This window comes from Ursus maritimus, unplaced genomic scaffold, assembly GCF_017311325.1.
Source record: "Ursus maritimus isolate PB19 unplaced genomic scaffold, ASM1731132v1 scaffold_1, whole genome shotgun sequence".
Taxonomy (NCBI): Eukaryota; Metazoa; Chordata; class Mammalia; order Carnivora; family Ursidae; genus Ursus; species Ursus maritimus.
In genome coordinates, this window is record NW_024423343.1 from 27,639,001 (window position 1) to 27,659,602 (window position 20,602).

The 20,602-nt window shown below is 42.1% G+C and overlaps 1 protein-coding gene across 5 annotated transcripts in view; it reads left to right on the forward strand.

The window, feature by feature from the left end:
• The window catches only part of PLEKHM3 (pleckstrin homology domain containing M3), a 168,184-nt gene that overhangs the window by 94,475 nt on the left and 53,107 nt on the right, over positions 1–20,602 (forward strand). For 4 of the 5 annotated variants that reach the window (XR_005837584.1, XM_008687434.2, XM_040641349.1 and 1 more), the window contains exon 6: positions 2,384–2,447. Coding sequence is in view for 4 of the 5 variants with exons in the window: in XM_008687434.2 (XP_008685656.1) it covers positions 2,384–2,447 (64 nt within the window). In the remaining variant the exon portion in view is untranslated. Of the gene's footprint in view, positions 1–2,383; positions 2,448–5,631; positions 7,565–20,602 lie in introns of those variants that run through there. The other variant, XM_040641370.1, reaches the window with a different exon arrangement.

Here is a 20,602-nt window from a genome sequence, read left to right on the forward strand (position 1 = left end):
CTAACATCATACTCAATGATGAAAAGCTAAAATCTTTTCCTCTAAGATCAGGCACAAAACAAAGATGCCCACTCTCACCACTTTTATTCAACATAGTATCGGAAGTCCTAGCTACAACAGTCGTTTAAGAAAAAGAAATAAAAGACATCCAAATTGGAAAAGAGTAATAAAACTGTGACCATTTGCAAATAACATGACACTATATATGGAAAACCCTAACGACTCCACTAAAAAACTATTCGAACTAATAAATGAATTCAGTACTGTTGCAGGATACAAAATTAGTACACAGAAATCTCTTGGATTTTTATACACTAATAAAACTACAGAAAGAGAAATTAGGAAAACAGTCGCATTTAGACTTGCAACAAGGAGAATAAAATACCTAGGAATAAATTTAATTGAGGAAATGAAAGACCTATACATTAAAAACTGTAAAACACTGATGAAAGAAATTGAAGATGATACAAATAAATGGACGGACATACCAGGGACTGGAAGAATATTGTTAAAATGTCCATATTATCCAAATCTACTAGCTATGATCTACAGATTCAGCAGAATCCCTATGAAAATACCAATGGCATTTTTCACAAAACTAGAGCAAATAATCCTAAAATTTGTATGGAACTACAAAAGACCCTGAAGAGCCAAAGCAATCTTGAGAAGGAAGAACAAAGCTGAAGGTATCACACCCTGATCTCCCACTATATTACAAAGCTAGTGTGATCAGAAATACTATGGCAGTGGCACAAAGCCAGACACATTAATTAATGGAACAGAATAAAAAAGTCCAGAAATAAACCCATGCTTGTATGTTCAGTTAATGTTCAACAAAGGAGGCAAGAACATACAATGAGGAAAAGACAATCTCTTCAATAAATGGTGTTGGGAAAACTGGACAACTGCGTGGAAAAGAATGAAACTGGGCCATTTTCTTACATCAAATACATAATAAATTCAAAATAGAGTAAAGACTTCAGTGTAAAACCTAAAACCGTGGAACTCCTAGAAGAAAACATAGGCAGTAGGTTCTTAGACATTGGTGTTAGCAATATTTCTTTGGATCTGTCTCCTCAGGCAAGAGCAACAAAAGCAAAAACAAACTAAATGGGACTATTAGACTAAAAAGCTTTTGCACAGTGAAGAAAACCATCAACAAAATGGAATGGTAACCTGCTGAATGATATTTGCAAATGACATAAATGATAAGGGGGTTAATATCCAAAATATATAAAGAACTCACAATTCAATATAAAAACAAACCAATTTAAAAAATAGGCAAAGGATCTGAAGACGTTTCTCCAAAGAGGGCCAACAGACACATGAAAAGATGCTTGGCATCACTAATCATCAGGGAAATGTAAATCAAAACCACAATGAGATATCACTCACACCTGTCAGAATGGTTAGTATCAAAAAGACAACAAGTGTTGCTAAGGATGTGGGGAAAAGAGAACGTAATTTGCTGCAGTCACCATGGAACACAGTATGGAGGTTCCTAAAAAAATTAAAAATAAAACTAAAAACATACCATCCAGCAATTCCACTTCTGGGTACTTATCCACAGAAAAAAAAAATCATTTGAAAACAATATGCACCCTTATATTCATTGCAGCATTATTTACAATAGCCAAGATAGGGAAGCAACCTAAATGTCTATCGGTAGATGAATGGATAAAGAAGAGGTAGTATAGACACACAATGGAATATTACCCAGCCATAAAAAATAATGAAACCATTTGCAACAACATGGATGGACCTAGAGGGTATAATACTAAGTGAAATAAGACAGAGAACGACAAATACCTTATGATTTCATTTATATATGGAATCTAAAAAGGCAAAATAAAACAGAAACAGACTTGTAGATACAGAGAATAATATGGTGGTTGACAAAGGGGAGTGGTGTGGGGTGAGGGATAATAGAGGGAAAGGGGATTAAAAGATACAAACTTCTACTTATGAAATAAACAGCAATACAGTGTACAGCATAGGGAATATAGTTAATATACAACAACTTTTTATGATAGATGGTAGATTTATCGCGATGATCACTCATAATGTATATAACTGTTCACTTTGTTGAATACTTGAAACAGAATATTATGTCAACTACACTTCAATTTAAAAAAAAAAAAAAGCATTACTCCTTTTTGTCCTGAAATAAACTCATTTAGGAATTTTAAAAAAAAGTCAAAGATCAAACTTTTACTTTCATCTTAGTATCTGAATAAAAAGGGTGTTGTTAACAGGTTTCTCAGTGCTGGGAGGAAGATTCTCGGTGGAAAGAGAAGGAGGCAGAGGAAAGGGATCTTGAAAGAGACAAAACTTGTTTTGTGGCAGCACTGCAGTTGATTTGTGTTTCTGTCCTTGTTTTCAGAATTTTCCCCAGAGAATACCTCCTTCAACAGATCCACCTGTATTCCCTCGCTGATCTGCAGCAGGTGAGCGCTCAGAAGGGCCATTTCATTTCTGCTTTTTCACTGGGAAAGTGTCTTAGTTGATTACGGTCTAGGCACTGAATTCTGCCATCATTGGGGTAATTTCTTCATAAGCCCTGATAATTTCTACTCAGAATGGGGGAAAAACCTTATTATAAAAAGGTACTACGGGACAGTAAGAAATGTTGGCAAGGATATGTGGAGAAACTAGAGCTCTCATACATTACTGGTAGGAATGTAGTGGTCCAGCCACTTTGGAAAACAGTTCGGTGTTCCCTCAAAAAGCTAAACAGAGTTACCATATGAACCAGCAGTTAGTTCCTCTCCTAGAATATACCCAAGAGAATTGGAAACTTGTGTCCACATAAAACTTGTACACAAATGTTCAAAGCAGCATTACTCATGATAGCCAAAGAGTAGAAGTAACCCAATGTTCATCAACTGATGAACAGATTAACAAAATTGTGTATATCCGGACAATGGGATATTATTTGGCCATAAAAGGAGCAAAGTACTGACACATGCTACAATGTGGGTGAACCTTGGAAACATCATGCCGAAAGAAGCCAGACAGAAAAGAATATATATTTTATTATTCTGTTAAATGAAATGTTCAAAATAGGCAAACCTGTAAAGACAGAATATAGCTGAGCAGTTACCAGCTCCTGGGGAGAGCAAGAGAATGAGGAGTGACTGCTAATGGCCCAGAGTTTCCTTTGGGGCAGATGAAAATGTTCTGGAATTATATGGTGGTGAGGGTTGCACTACTCTGTGAATATACCAAAATCCACTGAATTGTGGATTTTATGGTATGTGAATTATATCTCAATAAAAAAATTGTACAAGAAAAAAAAAGATCTAAAAGGCAATGACTCTAGGAAACTCTTTGACTTGGGCTGAAGTCAAACAGTTGGAGGACTTTTTAAAAGTTTAATAAAACATAAGAGAGCATATAAGAGTCAAAATCATCTTTTAAAACTTTTATTAGTGCTTGTCCTTTCAATGATTGACCAGGTTAGCAACCAGGAAGAAAACCAACATCTTGTCTGTTCAACCCAAAGTTCTGAATATGTTAAGCTTTGGTTAATCATTTAAATCAACAACTCACTCCCTCAGAGGCTTTTAGACCCTAAATGAAAGCAGTACTTTCCATGTATCTATTCTTTCAAGAGTCAATTAGAAAAATTATTGTGACAACTTTCAGAGTGTCTCATACTGCTTTGATTCCGTTCCTTTGTTTGTTGTTGTTTTTCTCACTGGTTGTTTTGCCCAGGGAAATGAGGTCAACTTAAAAACTGTTCAGATCCTTCAGTCATTTTTCAAGACTTTAAACTACTTTAAGTGTTGTTTTTTTTAACTTAAGACGCGTTTTCTTTGTACACCCTGAGGGAGGAAAGTTATTTTAAATGGTAGAAGTGGTTTTAGAGCATTTAGTTGGAAAGTTCTGAGAGAACGGTAGTGTTTTAATTTTCTCGAGTGTGTCAGGTTTAACATATTTGCACACATCAGTTCCTCCCACTTCTTCAGTCCCGCACACCCTTTACTACATAATCAAGCAGCAATGATCTGCTGGCTGAGTGGGAAAAAGGTATATTTTTAATTACTGTTGCCCAGTGGCATATAAGGAGAAGAATCGATTAAAATACCTATTACACACTTACCTATTTTCTAGGACTCTACCTGATCATAGTATCTGAGGACCCACGTGAGAAGTAGGTTTAAAGGCATGGACGTAGTCTTGTAGGTGTGGTTTAAAATAGAATGGGTGGGGTGCAAAGTAAGTGCTCTTTGAGGAGGCCTTTCAAAAATGAGTTTTGATGCCAGATGAAGAGAAAGAGTCAGAGAAATTCCATATTCATTTTAGGGTGTCAAAGTAGTGTATTCATTTGGCATGATAAATCCTGCTTTTTAAAGCCTTCCTACGCCTTGTGGACGTTTTCCCCCCTTGTAATAATCAAACCACATATGCCACGCAGCTTACTTAAGTCAGTGACAGCAGTATTCCTGGTGGGCCAGACCATTAGCCCCTGGAGCCCCGTAAGCAGCTTAATCAGATTTCAGCCTCAGTAGTAAAGTGATAGAGGCAATCAGCAGCTCATCAAACTCCCTGGTGGGGGTGGGGGGCCGGCTAGAGCTCTGTGCATCCATTTAATACGCAACAGCTCACTCTAACCTGGTTCTTTGTGCCTGGTTTTAAGATCCCCAAACTTATCATATTTAGAGGAAGTTTAATTCAATTGCTTTTTCTGCCTGAGGTGGTTTAAATTGAATTTAGCTTTTGATCTGTCCTCATCTAGGCTATCAGTACTGAAGGGCCCCTCCACCCCATTTTCCCTTGGTTTCTGAGTAAATTTCAGGCATGTTTTCTGAATCTGAACTGTTCTTGTGAATATGTAAGAGAAGGGAACACAAGAGGAAAAATATATACTATTGCTCTGTGGCAGAGTGTGTCCGTGAGAGCCAGCAATCCCGCCTAACTGATGGAGCCCGCTGCCAGCCCCATGTTGTCCCATACCAGCTTGGCCTGTGTCTGGCTACTTGGTTGTCCGGTTTCATGTCAGCATCAGGAGTTTTAGAGTAAGTTATTTCCCCCCATTTCATTACCCTCCACACTCCTAAAATAAAGTTCTCTATAAAAACATCACATAAAATAACTATAGAAAAATAAATTTCAGTTTATAAATTTTGCAGGGGAGTGGAAGATGAGCTAACACAAGTATCTGAAGAGTTATAGATCTTGAATAATGATAATATAAATATCCTTCCTAAAGGCGTAGATTGCTTTCTACAAATTCCTCTTAAGTGAATTTGATTTTTTCCCATTAGCTTTTATTTAAAAAACAAAATGTGGACATCTTACTCTCCAAAAATCAAAAAAGGTAAGAAATTAATACACATGGTAAAGGGGGACTTATAACTTAAGTATATAAAATCTTAAAATAATGTAGTATACAAAACATTAATAATACCTAAGATAAGGATGCTAAAAGAATGCTGATACCAAAAAAATTGCTCCCTTCTTCTATCTCTGTCTTCATTTTTATAAGTAACAATCCCAAAGTTTCGGAGATAGGCTCAATTCAACAATTTGGCTGAAGATTTCACGCTACCTTAATGCTTCTGTTGTTACATTCAAGACCATTTGCTCCCCGCTTCTCATCATTTGAATTTATTGGCCTCTTTGCAGGTGTTCTCCTTTGCTCCTGTACACTTGGCTGTGAGGAAGCAGATAGCGGGGACGGACACTGCTTAGCAAAAGGAACTCCCTCCAGTCGTTCTGGGAGCTGTAGTTGCCTGCCCACTAGCAATGAGTGACAGTTATTGGCAAAATTTGTAGCTGATGCTGGTGCCGAGTCCCTAATTGTCTATTTATTTCGCCAGTCATTAAGTTGCTCGCTGGGTTTTACTAGCACCTCATAAAGGTAGTAGTTGAACAACAGTCATGACCTGACTATCATCAGTCGGCAGCATTATAACATGTAACACATAAGATAGAACCAAGTCCTCCTCCTGCCGTGTAGCAGGTCCGAGGAGGGCAAAAGGTGGGAGCAGAGGCTCTCCAGATCCTAGGAGCTTGGAGGGGCACTAACTTGAGCCCGTCATTTCTTCGGTTTAGAATTTCAGGTGAATTTCTGTTCAGCGTAGTAGATACTGTTAGAAAAATTTATCCGATCCATGCTCTTTGAATGTAAATCTAACATAATATACTGCTGATTTTTTACAAAATAAAATCATATAAGCAGAAACTTTCTGGAGGAGGAGGTGTGAATGCAGTGTTTGGTTTTTTAACTGACAGAGCAGTTCTTTGTAAAGGATTTAGCAGACAAGGGCTAAGCATCTGTGAATGAATGGACAGTATTGAGGCATGTTTTGAAAGGGGAAACTGAGGCACTGCTTTTTAAAAGCTTTCTCCTGCTTTGATACTTCAAGAGGGGAAAGTAGAATAGAATTTGTGTCTTGTTATTTTCTGTCTATCCAGCATTATCACAAATCCACGGGAAGGCTTTAAGAGGAATACAATAAAAAGACAAGCCCTGATGAGACAGTAGGAACAATGCCATAACTCCAAGTGCATTAGCTTTCTGTATTAGCTCTCTCCTTCCCCTGTAGAGTATGTGACAAACCATCTCCTTACTTACATCGCTGATAAGAAAATTCCACATTGTACCAGTAGAATACATTAGTATATGTAAGTTAATGTTCAAGAGATCATAGTTGCTTTTAAGGAGCAAATCAGAACCCTGGTTTAATAGCTCATTCCTCAGACTGTGTAAGTGATAGGAGAATTCTTCTCAAGTTCCTTCTGCTTACTGAAAGGAAAGGTCAGATTTAACTTCTAAGTTTTGGCTACCTGTGCTCTTGTGACAAAACCTAAAATGTATATTAATGACTAAATCTTCTGGTGTTACTCACCTTTGGGGCATATGTAAGCTAAGCATTGAATGATTCCATTTGTACATGATTCATGAGAAAGGATACTGGATGATCCCATGGGTGAGGCAGCTGCTTAGAGTAGCCCCTCCTAGCCGCCCCCCNNCTACCACCTACCTCCCAACAGACATACCCGTCTTGTGGGATAAGCACTTCCCCTGGGCCTTTAATTTCCAAACTAGACCCTACCTTCAGGCTAAGGCAATTTGGATTCCAGTTAATACAAAATACTACCTGAGAAGAAGAAATTATTTTGGCACTAATTCTTTTGTCTTATTAATAAGTTAAAAGTACAGGATGGTATTCAAGGGGAGATGTATTTCAACAGACATGATGATGAAAGAAGATGGAGCAGTCTGGAATTTGGAGTACTTACTAACGAGATGTGAAGTGGGAAGGATGCCAGTAGGGGAAGGCCCATAGCACTCAAGAGCCATGAGGAGAGGGAGGAGTAAATCAAATGCGTACTACCTTTCTAGAGTTGCCTAGAATGGGCTGAGCTGCTTATTCTGTGCTAAAGCAGTAAACACTTATGCTAAGCAACTGGGCGTGTAAATATTCTATGTATCGACGGACGGATGGAAGGGTGGATGAATACATACACTGTCCCAAACTTACTAGCACACTCTCCCCCCAAAGAAAAACAAACCGATTTAATGTTAGCCCCTAAACAAAACATCAGAAATGCTGCTCTGTGAAACAATGCACAGAATTCCAAAACCAAATTAAAAATATACACTTGTTATATATTCGATAATGGCATGTCGTTCATTGTTGCAAACTTTCCAAACACTAAACATTCCTCAACAGCCAGCCAACTTTTCAGTTAACTTTTTCACTAGTCCTTTACACCCATAGGACTTAGAAATTGTCATCTCTGTGACCTAAACATTTATCAAAATGGGCACTGGAAATAAAACAACACAAATGGTGGTCCTACCATGAAGATTTTCTAGCTAGTGAATACAATCACCAAAAGGCAATGTTTAAGACATTTCAAGGCCACTTTTTAAAAACAGACTTTGCTGAATTCTTCTTTGAGGAAGTATGTGAGTAATTTTGCACGGCCCTGCCCCACCAAGCAAACAATCAGAGAAAGTTATTCTCTGTGGGCGCTATTCAGAGTCAGCACACAAAGGCCGAGCCTAAGTGGGCACCCAGCACAGCTGCCCTTTCACCGAAGAAGCAACAGGTGATGACCTTTATTCACACGAGCCTGACATCTTTGAATCCACAGTCCACAGGAGCACAGCGCCTTGGTGCCCACAACCAAGTCACCAGTCTCCAAGCCTCAGCAGCCTGAGGAACTTGTATTCATAGCCTCTCAGCACCCCTGATCCCTGCGCCATTGTCCACCCAGGCGTTAGCGGGCAGGGTAACTAATTAGGAGCATTCGGATTTAACAAGCAGAAAAACAAAGTGTGACAGCTTGCCTGTGTTGTTCCATGGCCAGGGCCTGTGTCCGCCGCAGCCGTCACTGCCTTCAGAAACTTCTGAGGTAATCTGGGGCAAGATAGGAATGAGGCCTCCATTAAAACATCACTAAATCTCTGTTAGCTACTTTAGCCAGAGTTGTTCTAATCAATGAGTTAGAGAAGAAGACCATAAGTTATTGGGTGGGGAGCACAAATCATGCCTTTTAAATAAGCAGATTTTTCAAAAGTGAGTGTGTGTTTCAGGGGTAGAGGGAAGGAATTGAATGTTCCTTTTTGAAGAATTGGCAGGGAGGCACCACAGCAAATGGAAAGTCCCTGTTTCTCGGGAGAGGTGTACCTTGAGTAGCTGCTGAGTAGTTCGAGCCTCATGCTCAGTCTTCAGGGGGTTGCAGATCCTGGAGGAAGGAGAAGTGACAACGGCTAGGTGCCTGGGCTGGAACCTGGGTCTTCTGACTCCTCGGCAGGAGGCCTTCCGTCTTTGGAGTCTTGACTACTGGATTTTTGGTGTTTTGGTGGTGGGGCCAGTTAGCGGAGTGGGTGAAAGCAGGTGATTGACAAGGTGGTGATACAGATTGTTCTTTATGCCAGCTGGTCTTTCTTTGCTCAGAGAACACTTCGCCTGTCTGCAGACCCAGGCACCACACCCAGCTACAGCCACACACCTGGTCCACAGACACAGTAAAGGATTGGGGAAGGTGGGCAGGGCAGGGGCGGTGGCAGAAACTGTGGGTAGCTAAGAGCACTGTATTGCTCTTCTTCTTGGGAACCCCGGCAGAAAGAGGACCACGTGTTGTAAGTGCTGGATGGAGAGCCTCATCCTCCAGTTGAGAAAGAGCTTGGTTGAGATAAGGATTTCAGAAGTCATACGGGAGCCCCTCAAGCATAAACACCATAATAGATGAGGTAGCAGCCGCAGAACTGGATGGTTCTCAGTCAGTGCTGAAATCACTTTCCTGGAATCCAGTTTCCTGGCCCTGCTTCTACTTTGACTTCCAACCTTCTGGGTTATTTGGTTGTTGTTGATTTGGGGTTAGTGTTGTTGTTGTTGTTTCCCGTTTATAAAAATGCAGCTAGAATACTGACTAGTTGAGGGCCTGCTTTCAAAGACATTTTACTTAAGGACCTAGAGTAAGTTTGGTGTCGATCTTACCGTTGGTGGAATTAGATCCTCCCTGCCTAGCCCCTCAGCCTGCCGCTTCACACACAAATGTTGTTAGTCACTAGGAACAGGCAAGAATGGATTGGTATCCAAACTAATCTGTCACATGGTCAGAGAAATAACTGCCACACGGGCAGTCTGTGCATTAGTTATCTATTGTATAACAAATCACCCCAAACCTTAGTAACCTGAAACAAAAGTCAATCTGTGGGTCAGGAATTTGGGAGCAGTTTAATTGGGCATTTTGGGCTCCGACTCTGTTAGGAGGTTGTAATTCAGATGTTGTTTGGGGCTGCAGTCATTGGAAGAAGGCCTAACTGGGGCTGGAGGGTCTGCTTCCAAGGTGGGTTACTTCCACAGTGGCCAAGGGTTGGTGCCAGTCGTTGGTGGGAGGCCTCTGCTCCTCCTCACATGGGCCTCGCCACAGGCTGCCTTATGAGCGATCTGAGCCGGCGAAAGCCAGGCAAAGCAAACTTTTGTAGGTCTTTGCCTCGCAGGTCAGAGAGTCATCACTTCTGCCACATTCTGTACGTTTGAAATAAATTATAGTTTGCAAAGATGGCTGCAGCAGCATCTCCCATCCCACATGCCCTCCTTGCATTGTGACTCTGACATTCCTCCCATCAAGAGGTGGGGTCTGTGTTCCCTTTCCCTGAATTTGGCTGGGCTTGTAACAATGGAAGTGATGCTAGGATGCTATGTGGCTTCCAAGGCTAGGTCATAAAAGGTGATACAGCTTCCACCAGGCTGTTCAGCCTTGGAAGCAGCCACCATGTTGTAAGGAAGAAGCCAAACCAGCCCATGCACAGAGACTACAAGGAGAGGCCACATGTAGTCATTCTAGCTGACAGCCATCATCAACCACTAGGCATGGAGTGAAGATACTTTCAAAGGATTCCCCCCGTTAGTTGAAACTCTCCTCAGCAGAGGGAACAGATATAGAACAGAAAAGCCATCTCCAGTACATCCTGCCTGAACTTCTGACTCACAGAATCTGAGAATAAAATGATTGTTTTACACCACAAGTTCTGGGGTATTTTGTTTTGCAACAGTGGTCACTGAAACACCAGTAACTCAACTGTTTGAAGGCTTCCTAGAGGCTGTGATCTAAGTTGAAATGTGAGGGCCCATAGGCAGAAGCCAGATGGAGGGGAATGGGAAGAGAACTTTCAGGCCTTGGTAGTTTCAAACCTGTCAACAACCTAATCTGCCGTGTTTCTTTCACGGAGGAAAGCAGGAAGAAGTTTTCATTACTGACTTTGACATTTCTGAAGAACATTCTGTCTGCATGCTTCATGATTATTTTGATAAATTGTCTCAACAAACATTCATGGAATGAGTATGATGGGATCGCTTTACTTTCCTCAGAAATGAATGTGATAAAAAAATCTGTGAAATAGTCTCCAGGCTAGAGCTACACAGAGTGTGGAGTTTATAATTTTTCTATCCCACCTGTGCTCCTGAAACATGAGCCAAATTCTCAGTCACCAAACCTTTGGCTGGGTGTCTCCTCCCTATTCATTCATTCATTCATTCATTCATTCATTCAGATGTTACGTACACACTACGTGCCCAGAGCGATGCTGGCCCGGAAGTTGAGGGAGCTCATTTTCTCAGAAAAAGACTAGTGATTCTTACTGGTTATGGTCAAACTCCTGTACTCTGTCTTTGTGCCACGAACTTCTGGTAGAGGCTACCCATGACTGTGCTCAGCCGAAGGACATCCGGCAGGATTTTACCCCTTGATGCCTCCTGCCAAGCACTCTACTGCATTGGTGGTTGGTCCTCAAGGGGCCAGAGGGATCATGAGAAGGCTGTCTAGCCAGGTGGTGAAGGCTAAGGAGGTTTCCAGCATTTTCACAAAGTTCACTCACTTGCTGTTGCTCCAGAGATGGAGCGGGATGGCAGACTCTAAAGACGGCATTGCCACACGTTCTTTGTTGAAACCCTGGGCTGCATGTGATGGTGGCCTGCACTTCGATCTGCGTTTGGAACTTGTTGCTTTTTGGTAATACTGCCCCTGTCTTTCTGAGGAAAAATTAGAAGGCTGACTAGAGCAGCCTCTCTTGTTGTTTTTAAATTTCTGGCTAAATCCTAGTGAACCATCAACACATTTGCTCCTGAAATTTTAAACAAGATTAAAGTCATTTGTGACAGCAGGGAACATCTTCATAGCCCAACAAATCAAGGAAAGGTATAGGGAGCAGCACGAGTCACTCAGAAAGCTGCTGAAGCATTAATAAGCCTGGACTTCTGTTAGCTGTTGAACAGGTTTCTTGTCACTCAGAAATCACTTCTTTCCCGAGAGCCAGTCATTCATCTATCCATACGTGAAGCAAGTGATAAATGGTGTATTATGTACCAAGCACTTACTGTGCCAGGTCTGGGGACAAGATCGGAAAGGCACAGCACCTGCCCTCTGAGAACATTCTCTCCCGGTTCTGTACTGGTATGCCAAGCACATCGCAGAGGCAGCCTAACCATTCCATTCTGCATTTAAAGGAGACCCATATGGCTTTAGAACAGGGTTCCTGCAGGAGCCAGGCAAGTGGCATCCATGCCTGAGGCAGGCCCAAAGGGAGACTTCAGGTTGTGACGAGAAGCCAGAGAGTGTCCCCCTCTGAAGGGGACAGCTGTTTTTCAGTAGCCCCAGAGTTGTCATCTCTTCCCATTTTCCAAGAGAAGCCGGAAATCCGTATTTTTATGTGAAATTTCTCAATATTTAAACACTCTGCAGGCCAAACAAAACACGGCCACTGGTTTTGACCTCTGCTTTATAATAGAGAATGCCTGCTTTTGTTCCATCAAAACTAATGAATGCTCAATTACGAGAAGGAATTTGGAGGTTGGTGTTAGATTGTGCTCCTCAAAAGGCTCCGGACCCCATCCTAAACCCTTGAGATACTAATTGACAGACTTGCACAAGCTGACAGCTGGGCTCTCAAAGTAGACACACACAAGGAAACAGGCCAGCTATTCCAGGTCACTTTGCAAGGTCAGGGCAGCAATGCAAACATTAGGAAGGCTGAAGACAAAGGTCAGGTGGCAGCAAGGAAGCCCTCCATTTCCGCGAACTGTTGGTTAATAAATCATACGCAAAAGGTATCACCAGATTCCCTCTCTCTGGCATTGCTTTGTGAGGTGGAAAATTAAATAGAAATCAAAATTAAGATGGCTGTCAGGAGCTTTTAGGAGACCAGCAGGCCAGTGTGAGGCCAACATAGGATGAAGTTTCTGCCTGGAGCAAAGGTCTCCAGAAGGGTGATGATACCCGGTGTTGGGCACTGCAGAGGGCTTGGATGGTACAGGGTTATGTACTTGGAGCCTGGCTGCCCACATTCAAATGCCAGCTCACTCCACACTCACTAGGTGACCTTGGACAAGTCCCTTCTCTTCATAACTCAAGAAGCACTTCTTCTCTGAAGTCGGGGATAGTAGTAGTACCTTCCCCCAAAGTTGCTGTGAAGCTTAGAGGAGTGAAGACGTGTAAGGCCCTTAGAACGCCGTTTGACACTCGGAGCTCACTAGTGGCACAAGTACTGGGGTTAGCGCTGGCTAGGAGATGGGGACCTTTCGTAAATAGCTCCCTGTGGTTTCCTCTAGTGGCACCAAGACACTGCATCTCTGGACACCAGACGGCAGCCACCACACGGGAGTCCTGTTTGCTCGACCTGTTTTGCCCCTCAGACTCTGCATGGGCTCCTGGCCACAGGATCCTGCTGTAGCGGCAGCATGGACCAGCCCCTTGATAGGGAAAGCACAGAAACCCTGGGTGGGCTTCCTCCTGCCTCCAGGGTGGTCCTAGACCAGACCTCCCCAGTGGCCCCACAGGGGGGCTCCTCTTCCAGAGCCTCCCACCCCCACCCCCTTCCTGGCCAGGCAGTGAGACCTCCCTAGAGGGCTGGGCTAGATAAAACAAGTCAGAATCACACGCTGGCCTCCTAGCCTCACCATCTTTCTTTGGTCTTGCTAAGAGACCTTCAGCACATGAACCAGAAGCTGAGTTTTGGCTTCCCCAAAAAAGGTAGGCACCTCCAACACCTGTCTCTTGGAAGAATGCGTGCCCTTTTGGTGGGCTGTACAGAGATCATCTTTTTAATTTTAACAAAAAGCATTCTTTGAGTTTTGTAGAATCATACAATGTACATTTTTTAAGCTTAAAAAATACTGAGTCCACACTGTTTCTGTAGCTATAGAAGGGTGGAGCTTAGCAGACTAAACTGTTGGCAGAAACAAAGAGAACCCATGTTTCCTTCCCACCTGCAATTATAGTTTTACTAGCTTGTAAAGCACACGTAGAATTTGCAGCACATTCTTCCTTTGCAGTCGGGGAGAGGCCCTGCTGTGAGTGTAATTGGCTTTCTAGCTTTCTTTAACGTGCAGGTGGAAGGGAGCCGGACTGAAGGACCTTCACTCTCAGAATTAACTGATGTTGAATTGTGTTTAAATTCCACGCATCTCCCTGAATGCATGTGTTCCATTAAACCTTAGGAGTGGAAACACAGCTTACCTCTGAAAATATCCCCATCCCTGTCCCTTCTTATGGCTTTACAAAAATGGAGGGTTTTTTTTTTTTTAAAGGATTTTTAACCCCTGAAGGGATTATTCTCAACCCTGTTAATCCGTGTGTTAAAGACATAGGGCATCTTTAAATGACAATTTCACACAGTACATCCAACTTGGACCACTTTTTTCCTCCAGCTTTGGCTTTGTACAAATCTGTTCCCAAGAGACTATTTACTACTTTGTTTCTGGAGCCCTAAGTTTGCTTATTTGTGGAGTGAAAGGTTGAAGTAAACAATTTTTACAGCCCCTCCCAGCTCTAGGATCTTGGTTCCATGATCCTTGAGAAGTGATTAAATTGTAGAAGCCACTCTACATTTATCTATCTACTTTCTGGGACTTCCTTTCCAGTTTTCATAACTGGGCTCTGCATAGCAGGAAATCTGGAATGAAAGCTAGATACCCGCTCCTTCAGTTCCAGGGGACAAATGTCAACATTTCCATTTGTCAAAGATCAACTGATGTTTTGACTTTTTGTTCTTAAATAGCAGTTTTAAGCATTTTTACAAATAGGAGCTTAAGGACAGCCTACAAAACAAGTCAGATATACTAATTTTATGCAGCCCTTAAAGACAAATTCACTACATAATACCTGACAATCTAGTGGCAGTTTGAATAGTGCCCGGCATGCAAAAGTTGGCCAGTAAAAATGTGCAGAAGCTAATATGCCATCTAGTGAGATTGCTCCTAGAATGGGCGGCATCAATCAGGTTATCTAGTGAACTAGGAGTTGGCATTTGTGTCAGGGCTAACAGCAGAGTCAGGTAGAGGACAGTAAAAGAATGGGGCATCATAAGGGAAGGCTTAGACCCAAAGAAAAAGGGAATCTGGGGAAGGATGTTGTGGAATGGATTCTTGGCTGGAGCAGAGGTCAAGGGTACAGAGAGAAAGTCTAGACAATCCCAGGTAGTAAAACTAGTGTTTGAGTTTCATCTTTTTCTCCTTCCTCTGTCTGCTGCCAGCTGGGGGCAGGGACTGATCATCTGACAGAAGGAACGAGAGAGGGCCAGGACTCTCAGTCTGCTTGCTTCATCCCAGAGTTGTGGAGACACAGCCTCACTGAAGGCAAGGGGCCTCTCCTTTCATGGCACTTAGTCAAGGAGGGAGGAGAGGGACATTTGGAAAACCGACGAGCCAGGGTGACCATAGTTCATCTTTTACCAAGTCACATAATATCTCTGGTGCTTAAAATCTTTATAAAATGAGAACATTGTATTAATTAATCATAGCTATTTTTTATTACATGTTCAAAAAATGTGACTTTTATTATAGAGTGCTTACTTTAGGCCGGACCGTGTTCTAAATCTATGTGGATTATCTCCTTTAATCCCAGTAGCTGTCTGAGATAGGTACTGTTATTACCCACCTTTTACACATGAGGGGGAACTTGCCTAAAGTCATCTAGCTAAGGTGGAGGAGCTGAAATTCCAACCCAAGCTGTCCTGTTCTAGCACATATCCTCTTTTGTTTCAGTTTTGTATGAAACATTTCAGATTTACTGAATCAAAGAATAACAGATATGACCAGCTGCTTGGTTACCCCTGCAGCTGAAGGATTCCCTTCTCCAATGGGCACACACTCTGAACCACTACATTGTACTATTTCCCGCCCACACTAACATTATTTCGAGAGGCATCCTGGTACCAAGACCCACCTGGCAGCAAGGCCAAGCCCTACCATTGCTGAAGCTCCACCACATCTTACCACTGGGTAGGAGGGAATAGAAGGCAAAGAGGGGAATAGAACTATGTAAATGGACCCATCACTAGACTCAGAGCACAAGCACCACATAAGTAAAAATTGCAGTGCCCAGCAGAGTCAGTGTAGATTTTGTGATCATAGCGGTCAGGCCCAGGTACCTGCCCTGATTCCCCCAAATAGTCCAAGCCCCTAAAATTTCTACAGGTCACTTTTATCCGCTGCTGTGGTGGTCAGATATTTTTGTTCTTTCCAACCCAGTGATCAGTAATCGTCAAAAACAGCAAAATTCCAGAACAAAGAACTGGATAACACACGGAATGTATTATAGTCCCAAAGGAAAAGCATGCTAATTACATATGAACTTATGATACTATGAATTTGCTTTTTGTTTTTTTTTTTTAAGTTTGGACTTAGCATATTCTATATTCATAGCTATGGCTGACCTGTGTCAGTGTGTGTTTATATATTTATAGCTAGTCTGCTTCCAAAAAGGGCTTTTGTGGTAGAGCTGCTGCTTGTTCTCTTCGTGTGTGTGCACGCGCACGTTCATAACTGGCTAATTTTAATTCCCCTCCCTTGCCATTGGTTTAAATCATTGGCATATGCCCTTATCCAAGATGATTCTTTGCTGCTCAGGATCCTGTGTGCCTGGAGTTCTGCTAGCATCCCTCCCACAGAATGTGGTTAGAAAACCTAACTCTTCTAGAATTGCCTTCAGCCTAAAGGTTCCCCTCAGCTGCTGGAAGAATAGAGAACAAAAATCTGATGCAGCTGACATTTTAGGTGTGTATATAATTTACCAAATTGTTGACCACTCAGCTCTTAGTCAGTGGTCACAAAAGGAATTAGAAACCCTCCCCTGCTACCCCACAACCCAAAGAAGGAAGGGTGTTAGTTGGCTTTGGCACAGAAGCCTGCTGGCACACAGTGTCACACAGCAGCACAATGGTACATTTTGGCCACAAAAGGCTTTGGGGTGGCGGAAAGGGCCAAAATAGTTGTGGCATAAGTTGGCCAAGATATTAAGCAGATCTGAGTTTAATTTGACATAAAGATAACAACTCTTTTTTTTGTTTTCCAACTGGCTGCTGCTTTCTCTGTCCCCATGGGACCAAAGATTTCAGCCAGGAGCCAGTTCATAAGGGCATTCAAGTCCTTTCAAAGTGAGACATGTAATGGTCTTTACACAGGCTTTCACGTTTGGCTGGACAAGATGGAGAGAGGATAAAAAGACACATGGGGATCTGGGAGAAGCTGAAAATGGATCTTGAGGCTTGAATTCCTTCTATGAGTTTGCTTAAGCCACATTGCCTGAGCTTAGAATAGAGAGGCAGGCAGTCTGTCTCCTTGGGATAAGGAAAGATTTGGAACTCAGCTACTGTGAGGTCTTGGCCCCTACTGTGTATTCTGGTTTGTTTTGTTAGCACAAGCAAGTTATTCTCGTTTCTTGCCTCTGGGGTTTTCTTCAGCACACTTAGAAGCTGTGAGTCTCCACCCCACTGATGGGGTGGACAGAATGGGATAATGAAAGGGGTGGAGAGACAAGTTGCTTCAGCTGCTTAGGATAAGGAAGGCAAAAAAACTTCAGACCTTGGAGCTAGCTTCTGAGTCCATCGAGGCCAGGGAGGGTGGTAGGGGCACCACAAGGACTGAAGTCCTCTCTTCCAAAGGTACTAATGGGGCCAGCTCTGCTAGTTCGGAAAACCAACTAATAGTCTGAATTGCAATTTTATTACCCATGAAATGGTTAACAGTGGAGGAGAAGCTGCAGAATTCTGCAAAGTAATCAATGAAGTGTAACCAATCAAAAGGGATTATGAGATATACCTAAAAATGGTAAATGTTATATATATCTACCACAATAAAAAGAATACTAGCTTCTTTTTAAAAAAATGATTATGAGCACCACAGGAAAGCACCAGCAATTCTTGACTTAGGGACTATGTTTCACGACCTTCTAAGTATTTGTTAAGTGCTAGGTACTATGCACTATGCTGTGGATTCAAAATAGGTGTAGGACAAGGTACACATTCTAGATGGGCAGTATGCTGAAGGGGTCCTCTGAATGGACAGGAGATACATTAGGAGAAAATGAGCAACCCTTCATACCCACGATCTGGAGGCGCCTGCCCCGTTCCCAGGCTGGGGGCAGAGAGAGTACGGTTGCAGGATTCTTGCCAAGACTATGTTGTGCATTCCCTGAATAAAATGTGAGCTCAGTTAGTTCGTAGGCCTGCTTGTAAGGGCCTTTAAAAATAATCCACAAGGGGTACCTGGTTGGCTCAGTGGGTAAAGCATGCAGCTCTTGATCTCAGTGTTGAGTTCAAGCCCCATGTTGGGTGTAGAGCTTAAAAATAAATAAATAATGTAAATGAAAATAAAAACAGTCCATAAGTGGAAAATTCAACCTTGAATGCAAGTCTTTATTCATCCTGGACTCCACTACTAAAAACGATACCTGGGCAAGAGGAAATATCCAATAAATATGGAGTGAATGAATGTGTCAGTTACGGAAGAGGGAGACAAGGATGAGAATGAGCTCAAAAGGGGCTGTGCATTAATTCAAGCTATGGTACTGCGTAAATGAGCATTTGTGAACTGAAGAGCTCACTAAACTAATCTTCTGTTTTTCTTTGGGATTGTTGAGTCCTGAGTTTGGACTAACAATTTTCAAGTAAATCTTTAAATAACCGCAGTCTGTTGTTTACTGTAGCGTGCCCTCTGAAAGGCAGGGTAGTGTCATGGTTGAGGGCATGGTGTCGAGCCGCACAGCCTGGGCTTGTATCTTAGCTGCACCCCTCACCTGCTGTGTGACCTTGAGCAAATAACTGAAACTTGTTATGCCTCAGTTTCCTTATTTGTAAAGTGGGGATTATTAAAGTACTTATTACCTCATAAGATTGTGAGGTTAAGGGAGTCACAAATACATCAAGTGCTCTGAGGAATGGCTGGCGGATAGTGAATATTCTGGGAGTGCTGTTGTTAAAAGTCCCTCACAGTCATATTAACAAAATTCAGTTGATTTACACACTGTAATGAGGCTTTATCAGGCACCCTGTGACCAGGGGTGCTTGCTTTCTGTTTTATTCTAACAGTTAAAGCTATCTGTGAACAGTAAGAACACTAAAACAGACATTAGAAACTGAAATGATACAAAGGGGATTCCCTGCCTGGACAGTTTGATGTATATTTCACATCCTCTTTCCACCACTACCACCAATCTTTTCTAGTTTAGATGACCCCAATTTCTCCATCTCTGACATGGATAATAATTTACCTTCCATGGCTGATAAGGGAGCAAATAAAATTTATATATATAACTTTTATTGAAGTATGTGAGCAAATTAAGTGTAATAAAAATGCCTTTTCAAACGGCCCAGCAGAAATCACGAATGCTGGCATTTTAAAAAATACATTTAAAATAGTAGTTGAGGGCGCCTGGGTGGCTCAGTCAATTAAGCGTCTGACTCTTGATTTCAGCCCAGGTCGAGATCCCAGGGTTGTGAGATTAAGCCCTGCATCACTGGGTATGGAGCCTGCTTAAGATTCTCTTCCTCTGCCTCTCTCCCTCTCTCTCTAAAAATGAAAGTATTTAAAAATAGTTGACTTATTAGTAATCATAGCTTTAGAATATTGTTTCTAAAGTGTAAGTGATAATAGCCAACAGAAGCATAAGGACGACAACATGTAGCCATCATGATATAGAGATAAAACTAAAAAAATCAGAGTTTGGTGGGGTGATATTGCCAGTAACATTGCATTTAAGAACGATAGCTTTTTCTACTATCAGGTCTTTCTTATAGCATATTCTTGATAGTAAATTACTTTTATGTAAATGTGTACAAATATATATTATACACGGTCGTGTGTTTAAGGAAATGGTCTCCTTTCCATAATTTGAAAATTCCTGGTAACTCCATTTCATTAACACCTTCTCATGTGCTGTTAGCTACCCACTCCCTAAGATGCCCTCTCATTTATGCTGCTGACATTACCTTGTGACAGAATTATGATTACTACAGCTAGTTTGGAATTCTTTAAAAAGTGAATGAAAAACACAGAGGAAAAATTAATAACCTGTGCACGGGGAAGGGCCGGGGTGGTAGGAGCAGGGAAGGCAGGCAGCTTGGCCCGGGAATGGCTCAGGAATGGCTCAGGAATGGCACTGGAAACGGGAGAAGAAAGGGAGCTGGCTGCCTCAAGACATGTTATTTTTACTGCGGCTTCTTGCTCCTCTCCACCCCCACCTCTTCCAGTCTGAGCTTTGAATACAGTTGAATTTTCACCGCAGAACTTGGCTAGATCTCCTCAGGGACTTTCTCTTTCCCATCTTTCCATAAATTATAGGTTTGCACATGAGAACAGAACAGATGATTCCCATTATCTTTTGGGTTGGGTTAGGATTTTTTTTTTTTTTTTAAACCTGCCCACTCTTAAATGTGTATCCTAGTTCAGGGAGGTGGAGCTTTTGTTAACACAGTGGCGTATCCACTAACGAATTGGTCTACTCCTCCTTAATAGGATGGTTTTAACCTGGTTTCCTTGACCAGTATGATTGCGATCATTTTCCTTGGCCTTTAAATACTCACAGGAAGTCAGTGCTCCAGAAGAGCCGGGCCTTGCCTGAGTTAGTCACCAGTATCCCCAGCACTTGAACACCACCTGGCATACTGCGGACTCTGCATGAATGTCAGTGGAAATTTAGCTCCTTGCTTTGGTGGTTAAGTGACATTTCGAGGACACTGTTATACTTTCATAAGTGACCCATTCAGATCATTGTAATCAAATAGATCCAAAAGTGTTCATTTACCCCAGAACAGAGAGACCATTTATAGGTAAGATGTACTACTCACTAAAGCTAGAGCCAC